Source organism: Camelina sativa, chromosome 2, assembly GCF_000633955.1.
Source record: "Camelina sativa cultivar DH55 chromosome 2, Cs, whole genome shotgun sequence".
Classification (NCBI taxonomy): domain Eukaryota; kingdom Viridiplantae; phylum Streptophyta; class Magnoliopsida; order Brassicales; family Brassicaceae; genus Camelina; species Camelina sativa.
The window spans coordinates 1293765-1303166 of NC_025686.1; the positions used below are offsets into that span (position 1 = coordinate 1293765).

A 9402-nucleotide genomic window follows, 5' to 3' on the forward strand; every position below is an offset into this window, starting at 1 on the left:
AAAAAACCAAACCGAACCGAACCGAAATTCTTCAAATACCCGAATGGTTAGTAAAAATCTATATCCAAACTAACTGAAACCGAACCGAACCGAACCGACAATTAAATGGTTAACCGAAATATCCGAAAACCTAGAAGATATCAAATATTATATACTTAATATTATGCAAAACTATAAAATAAACTTAAAATATAAATTATTTCTAGATTCAAAACAATTAAATATTTTAAATAATCAATATATGTAAATGTTATTATTTTGAATTTACAAAGTTAAATACTATTTTGTAAAATTGAATCCATATTTTTCCCTTTTTTGTATTTTTGTTATTGTATATTTGGTTAATTTTGGTTATATTCGGTTAGTTTTGGTTATATTTGGTTTATTTGGTTAATGTTAATATAATTTATGTTAGTTATGGTTATTTATTTAAATAACCAAACCGAAACCGAACCGAAAGAAACCGAACCGAACCGAACCGAAATTTCAAAAATATCCAAATGGTTACTATATTACTATATCCAAAATAACCGAAACCGAATACAACCGAACCGAAACCGAATGGTTAACCGAATGCCCAGGCCTAGCTATTTGATTATATATCTATACTTGGCGCGATAAATTCTATCTATAGCCAAAAGCCCATCAACAAGCAAACACACGTGTCCTCTTATCACAAATTTTTTTTAAAAAAAAGATGAATAATATAGAAGACACTTCTAGACTCGACATGAATACGCACTAACGTATTTATCAACATAGTCTTCTATAGTGATTATCAAAGCATGATTACTTGTAAGAAAACTCATGCCCTATTTGGCTCAATTCAAGTTACAGTGATTACACTTAGTGGAATATTATACGTGCCTCTTCTCATCTCTCGCCAACACACATTTCCGTTATATCATTCCGCAGGTCCATGACTTCCAGAGCCGTGCTTCAGAAAAAGGTACATATTTGACTTAAGCCACAAAAAATAAACAAATATGTAAATGCCGCATTTTTTTTCTAAATTAGGCCTTCTTTGTATATAGCGTTTTTTTTTTTGATAAAATGTGAATTTTATTTACCAAAAGAAACGTAACTTAGTACAAAATTGGGGTAAACCAAGGAATAATTAAACAGTCATAGGAATTAGAGATGCTAGTAGCCATGAACAAACCACTGAGCAAAGAGTCGCCCACAGCCTTTGCGGTGTATACGAGCAAGTAAAGTATCCCTTATACTACGATCAATTTGAGAGAAGATCACAGGAGCAGTGGCGGATAAGCCTTCATGGAGACGGAGGTTTCTTTCCTTCCACAGCATATAGATAGTGGCTTGAACAGCTAAACCTTTTAATGTTGAAGAGAGATGGGGTGATTTGGTCCTTAACCAAGAAATCAGGGTACTCCAGTTGACAAAGATGCAGGGGTGATGACCAAGTCGAGCCATGACTGAGGACCACACTTCTTCTGCGAAAGTGCAGTGGGTAAAAGATGATCACGGGTTTCTACCTGAGAGTTGCAGAGGAGACATTCAGGAGCAATGTTCATTCCCCAGTTGCAGAGGCGAGCTTTAACTGGCAAGCGATCCAAGTTTGCAATCCAGAAATTGAAATGATGTTTAGGCACAGAGTGTTTAAACCATACCACTTTGGCCCAAGATTTCAAAGTAGCCGAGGGGCGGAGATGGTTCCAGGTTTTCTTAGTGGAGAACAGGGTGGAAGCCTCGCCTTCTACTTCCCAAAGGTAAGTGTCCTGTCCCCTATCAGCGTGAGGGGGTTGGGTGTTAAGCAACATGTTCCTCAGAGAGGCTACCAGGGGATTTCTTGATCTGCTGGATGGTAATCTCCAACCTCCAGTAGAGCAAGCATCAGCAACCACAGCAGTAATGGGGATCCCAAGCAGAGCAGAACCATTTGGGCCCAGAAAATCCTTGAGTGTTCCAAGAGAAGACCAATTATCGAACCAAAAGCTTGCGGTGCGACCATCTCCAATATCACACCGAATTAGAGACTGCACCAAAGGTTTCAACTTCAGGAGAGAGCACCAAATCCAGCTGGAGTTTTTCTGAGGGACTGCATTCCAGTAAGTAGCTCGTCTGAGATAGTGTTCCTTCATCCAAGCTACCCACAAAGAGCCACTATTGGAGAATAACAACCAAATGAGCTTCAGATTGAGAACTTTGTTCCACATGAGCATGTTCCTCAGGCCAAGACCCCCTTCTGCTTTAGGTAGACAGACTGTAGCCCAAGAGACCCTAGATTGAGTGCGTTTAGTGGGATCACCGGACCACAAGAATCTGTTGCAGAGCTTCTCAATCGCTTTTATACAACCTTTGGGGAGACTAAACGCTGTCATCCAAAAATTGACTAGGCCATATATAACAGAAGATATTAACTGTAACCTACCAGGAAAGGATAGGCAACGGGTCGTCCAACTGTTGAACCGAGCAGAGATCTTGTCTGTAAGGGGAGAATAGTCGGATTGGCTGAGCTTCCTGGGAAGGAGGGGAAGTCCGAGATACCTTACCGGGAAGCTGCCTGTTCTGAAGCCCAGCTCAGCGAGAGAGTTCGAGAGTTCATTACAGAGACCAGCATGGTACAGTTCAGTTTTATCCTTGTTCATTGCCAGACCAGAAATATTGTGAAAGGATTCGAGCGTCTCTGTTATTGCCTCCTGAGATGAGACTTGACCATCGAAAAACAGCATGATGTCATCTGCAAAAGCTAGATGAGTGATCCGAGGATTGACACCCAAAGGATGGTATCCAATACTACCTTGAGCAAATTTGGATGCTAGAAGGTTAGAAAACACCTCCATTGCCATCACAAAGAGCGGAGGAGAAAGAGGGTCTCCGTGCCTGAGACCTCTTTTACCCTGAAAATATCCACAAAGCTCACCATTCACCTTTATTGAGAAGGATGTTGTTGTTAGGCAATTCTTAATCCAGGTTGAAAAGATTGGAGGAAAGTCCGCAGCCTCAAGTAATACTCTGATGAAATCCCAGCTTACAGTATCAAAGGCCTTACGCAAGTCCACTTTGAGCATGCCCCTGGGAGAGCACGAGTCTCTGCTAGAGTAAAGGAGGCTCAGGATCTACTAGCATCTCACCAGGCTCGTTTTCTGGCAAATCCTACCCCCCTCTTAGCAAGGTTGGAGAGACAGGCTCAGCAGAAATGGCAAAGTCTAGCTTTAGCTGAAGAGAAGTTTCTTCTACAACGATCCCGTATCAAGTGGATGACAAGCGGAGACAGTAACACAGCTTACTTCCACAGAATGATAAACAGTAGAAGGGGTATCAACCAAATCTACTACCTGGTTTCTGATTCAGGGCAAAGAATCGAGGTAGCCTCAGAAGTTCAAGATCACTGTGTGAGCTTCTTCAAAGAGATGTTGGGTACTGCTTCTCAAGATATCTCGGTTGAGAATGAGATTCTTATCAGATCACTCTCCAAGTATAAATGGCACCAAGCAATGAAGGACATGCTTCAAGCTGGGATCACAGATGCTGACATTAAAAGAGAAGCCTTCTCTCTTCCTCGTAGCAAGTCACATGGGCCAGATGGTTACACAGGGGAGTTTTTTCGAGCAACCTGGGATATTATTGGTGGAGATCTTACTATGGCAGTCAAAGAATTCTTCAGTTCAGGCCAAATCCTCAAGCAGTGGAATGCAACAGCGATTACTCTCATCCCTAAAAGAATAGGAGCGGATAAGATAGGCGAGTTCAGACCTATTTCTTGCTGCAATGCTGTTTATAAGATTGTGTCTAAAATTCTAGCCCGCAGACTTCAATCCCTTCTTCCTGATATGATCAGTAACTCACAATCCGCTTTTGTCAAAGGGCGCCTACTGGTGGAGAATGTCCTTCTGGCTACAGAAATGGTATATAGCGTTTTATGGCCTTCTTTGGAAACAAAACTCATTAACATTTATGGAAATGAATAAACCAGAACCCTGTACAAATATAAAAGAGAATAATCTTTGTGTTCGGTTTCATTAAGATGAACATGATGAGTTTATTTCTTTTTCTCTGTAACAAAATTTCTTGATTCATCAGCAAATAAATGTGTTGTAAAGCTATACCAGTAAGTTTATCCAGTAATAAACTAACTAGGCAAAATGATTCATGGGTAAACAACTCAAATTTTTATGCAACTTTATCAGTTATTAAGGAACTATTCATTGGCGCATTGGATTATTCAGCTTGAATTTGTTTCTTACAGTTCTTTTGACATGATTGATACTCATAAGTCACAACGTGCCACGATTACAATCGTTTCAGCGCTTTATGATTTATATTGAGCTTTATAATTGACCAAATCCAGTACTTTCGTCCATTAAGCTTATTGTATCTCTTATAGTGGACTTGTAAGAAAATTAATATTTGGATGAGTTAGGCCGATCTCGCAGCAAGCCCAGCAAGAGAATGCGAATTTTAAAGTTACACTCCAGTGTACACTGTGAGTTAATAATAGCCATTGAAATGTTTACAACGGTAACTTATGACGTCAAAGCTGACTTATTAATTAATTACTAGAGAGAAACTAGCCGTTAATGATTTCCCCAACGGTCGGCCGAGAAGAACTAGTCTATATTCCTAACGGTCGGCCGTTAATGATCAAGTACAAAAAATCCCTTTCTTTTTAACTTTGAAAGTTCATCTATAAAGCTCTTGGTTTCAACATTCTTCTCCCCCTTGTTGATTTTTGTATGTGCAGCACAATCGTAGAGAACTTGCAACTCCACACATCATCATACGATTCTAAAGTTATCTTTTCCAGTCAACTCAATACTTCTTTCGCTAACGAGAAGATCATCAATCTCTAAGGTGTTGGCGAGTGTCTATATCTCCTCTCAGGTGTCTCGATTTGATCTGCACAATCGAGCCTTCAATTACATCTAGTTTCCTTCGATCTTCACAAACTCGTTAAACCAAATAAAGATTCCTCTTAAACCAACTGGCTATCTCTTGGTTTAAATTAAGTAACCACAATGATCAGACCCAAGGGAACGTCAAGCTCCTCAAATAATCTCGAGAGACGACTGACTACTTTATTAGAATTTGCCTGATATCAAACAGAAATTATAAAGTAATTAAAAGTATTCATACATAAGTATTATTACGAAGCTCTCAAGTAACTAAGAAGAGAAGAAACCCTTTACATATATGTCTCTTTTGTTCCCATACCAGATACAATTTCACTGGTTGCTGGATTGTTAACCTGTCAGTAAAAGGCAAACAATACAATTACATTAAAACCATAACTTTATTTCAATTACATAAATCCAGTAACCAAATAAGAAAGCTGGAAAGTTTCAGCTAGAACCAATCGCCACACAACTAGATGTAAATTCATAATACATCTAGTTTAGACTATTGTCTTTTATTTAGACTATATTGTCTTTTATTTAGAAAGACAACACAATAATAAAGAGTTTTCCCTGAAACCCTTCTCTAGTTTCTACATGGTATCAGAGCATTTTGTGATCTAAATCAAAGCTTCCGCGTTAGTGTTCTTGTGATCCAATGATCATGGGATGTGAAGAAGATGGTGGTGATGAAGATGAACCAGACGATTACAAAGACGTACACGTAATCTAAGTAGTGAAGATTACATGATTTTGTTTTTTCTTCTTCTTAATTAATTGGGTATTATTTCATTTTTACTACTAAAAAGAAAAAAAAAAAAGAAAAAAAAATAAGCCTACGCTTATGGGAGAATTTGGTTGTGTCTCGTCGTTTGTGTCTCCGATCTAACGGCTTGTTAGAGGGGAGATAGTTTTGTTTTTTTATTGTGCAATAATTAATGGGGGTTTTCTTTTATTTAAACTATTGATGATGGTCCAGGGTTATAGGGTTTATAGTTTACATGGGTTTGAGTTATGAATTTTACTGAATTTTTATTTGGTAATAGTTTTACCATTATGGGGGAGTTGTTTGGAACGCTCATATTTTTAGGTTAATTTCTTTTAGTCCGATTTGTGGACTGTCCGAGATTAGGACAATTATTTGTGGAGGTTGCAGGATTTGCATCCACGGGATGTTTCCCTTTTGCCAAAGACCAAAGACGAGCTGATGTTCTATCCCTATTTTCAAGATTGAAGTTTATGTCCGGAGGAGTTTGTTGACATGGTTTGTCCGTCCTTGACAAGTGTCCACGACATATGTGTTCTGCTTTTCTATTGCAAAGTTTGCGTGTTGCGTACCACATTTGTCGTGCGGGGAAGTATTGCTGTATGGGCCGGCAGCCCATGTTAGACTTTGTTATGTCGGTTATTATAAACCCTAATATTGTTGTAAACCCTAAAACCTAGGGTTATATAAACCCTTGTATCACTGATTAAGAAAGACAACACAATAATAAAGATTTTTCCCCTAAACCCTTCTTTAGTTTCTACAAGATGCAAGATAAAGTTATTACCAAGTGAACAACTACTTAAATTCGTTTTAACTTGTCAGATCATTTCTGTAAATTTGAGTATTTGATAAAAGCAGAAAAAAAAAAGGCAGGCATATAAATGCATCAAATCAATAAGAGATTGGAGAATAGTGCAATGAATGCATAACCTCCAGATATTTAAACTCATGCAACCTGCACCACAAAAGTAAGGGCCTGTCAATACCTAGGGTGTCCAAGTTTCTTCTACAATGTAATTCCTAAACAATTCAATTGGCAATTCACTTACGATTTGAATAATGCAACAACAACATTTCAAATCAGTGAACAACAAACTGAATTTTACCTGACATTCACAAACATATTGAAGCAACCAAATATATTTTAAGTTCACGCTGAAATCCCTACCTAGATAGATAACTTTAATGAATCCATCATTCTAAATACGAATACTTGTTAGAGAAACTCTCGAGCAACTTTTCGATTCAATCGAAAAGCACAAAATATTCTACCATACGAACGAATCTTGTCGATCTCGAGCAACTGAAAAAGAGAAACTCTCTTAAGATAGGATCAGATTGAGAAAGTAACATTACCTCATTCTATCTGAATCCCAAAAGACTTTTGGAATAGATAGACCATCAACGCACAAAAAACCTTCGAGATCTGCGTTTTTTTTCTTTTTCTTTTTTTGTTCTTGTGGAAGTGTTAGATCCGTATTGGACTATTGGTTCACAAACTTGATAAAGATTGGTATAATAAAAATTTACGTCGGTTGTTGACATATTGGTAGTGACGATTGAGAGAGAGAGAGTACTTCTCGACGGGAGTAGGGGACGGCTCGATAGTTATATAATAGAGTTATTGAGATGATATATACTTAGTTATAGTGGAAAAAACACGACTTGGAAACTGAAAAGAGTATGTAAACGTTATGCCGATGCATGGCTGATCAAGATGTGTGATTTACGTTATCAAAATTAATAGTTTTTTTTTGGTCATTATTGAGCCTTACAAAAGAGGATGAGTAGGATCACCAATCATATGGGGACCAACCAAACAAGACTACTATGGTCGGAAGTAGCTCTGAATATATATATAGAGATACCGGTTTATATAAATCTGATCAGAAACCAAAAGAAGAGTTACAGCCGTGCCAAGCTGCTCTTTGAGTTCGGGAACATAATAAAAGTTATATAAATTTTCAAAAAAAAAAAAAAGTTATAGAAGCTCTGAATATTGTTGTATATATATAGTTAGAAAACTAAAAGAATGTATTAATTTATAGTTTCTTCAACATTATTTAGTACATTTTGAATATTTGATAGTACTGCTTCTACTATATAAACTAATCAATATACGAAATTTAACTAAATTACCATGTAAATAACGGTCTGTTTTATATGCTTTCATCATTTACTCAGTGTTCTTTTTGTTCTTTCGTTTTCGTAGTTATATATCAATTTTTAATCTTTTGTAAAGAGTTTATTCATTATTAATTAATATTATATACTGGTTACAAGGAGAATAAGATAAAAGTGATAACAACGAGAGCGTGCATGCAAACTACTAAAGAGGCAACGTGCATGCAGTGCTAAATTGTTAAGAGTCACTTGCTGTTTCTGATTTAGTGTCGCCGGTTTCCAACGCCACCACCAGCTCCTCCTCCACTGCCTCCGGCTCCAACTCCTACACCAACATTTGCTCCGCCACCAACACCACCACCGAGACCTCCACCTCCTCCAACAGCACCACCAAGTCCTCCTCCTCCGCCGCCTCCAACACCACCACCAAGTCCTCCTCCGCCACCGCCTCCAGCACCACCTCCGGAACCACTTCCACCACCAAGTCCTCCTCCTCCACTACCTCCAATACCACCGCCTAAACCACCACCAAGTCCTCCTCCTCCACCCCCTCCAACACCACCGCCTAAGCCAACTCCACCACCTATAGCACCTCCAACAGCGCCACCAACTCCTCCTCCTACACCACCTCCAACAGCACCACCGGTACCAGCTCCACCTCCGACACCACCTCCAACAGCGCCACCGGCACTACCTCTAGCACCACCTCCAACTGCACCACCAGCACCACCTCCGGCACCTCCTCCAGCGCCACCAACTCCTCCTCCGACACCACCTCCAACAGCACCACCGGCGCTACCTCCAGCAGCACTACCAGCTCCACTTCCGACACCACCTCCAACAGCGCCACCAGCACTACCTCTAGCACCACCTCCAACACCACCTCCGGCACCGCCTCCAACAGCACCACCGGCACCGCCTCCAACAGCACCACCGACACCGCCTCCAACTGTGCCACCGGCACCAACTCCACCTCCAACAGCACCACCAACACTACCTCTAGCACCACCTCCAACTGCACCACTGGCACCTCCTCCAACTGCACCACCAGATGCAGCTCCACCTCCAACAGCACCTCTGCCACCACCTCCAACAGCACCACCGACAGCGCCTCCAACAGCGCCTCCGGCACCACCTCCAACAGTGCCACCGGCACCAACTCCACCCCCAACAGCGCCACCAACATTACCTCTATCACCTCCAACTGCACCACCGGCACCACCTCCAACTACACCAGCACCAACTCCACCTCCAACAGCGCCTGCGGTACCACCTCCAACAACACCACCAGCACCAACACCGCCTCCAACAGCGCCTCCGACACCTCCTCCAACAGCACCACCAGCACTACCTCCAGCAGCGCCACCAGCTCCACCTCCGACACCACCTCCAACAGCGCCACCGGCACTACCTCTAGCACCACCTCCAACTGCACCACCAGCACCACCTCCGGCACCTCCTCCAGCGCCACCAACTCCTCCTCCGACACCACCTCCAACAGCACCACCGGCGCTACCTCCAGCAGCACTACCAGCTCCACTTCCGACACCACCTCCAACAGCGCCACCAGCACTACCTCTAGCACCACCTCCAACACCACCTCCGGCACCGCCTCCAACAGCACCACCGGCACCGCCTCCAACAGCACCACCG

The 9402-nt window shown here is 41.2% G+C and overlaps 1 protein-coding gene across 1 annotated transcript in view; it reads right to left on the minus strand.

Moving 5' to 3' along the window:
* Positions 7845-9402, minus strand: part of LOC104747056 (uncharacterized PE-PGRS family protein PE_PGRS54-like) — a 14091-nt gene continuing 12533 nt past the window's right edge. Inside the window, exon 5 of the mRNA XM_019229549.1 lies at positions 7845-9395. Coding sequence (XP_019085094.1) covers positions 8013-9395 — 1383 coding nt within the window. The 3' untranslated portion in view covers positions 7845-8012. The remainder of the gene's footprint in view (positions 9396-9402) is intronic.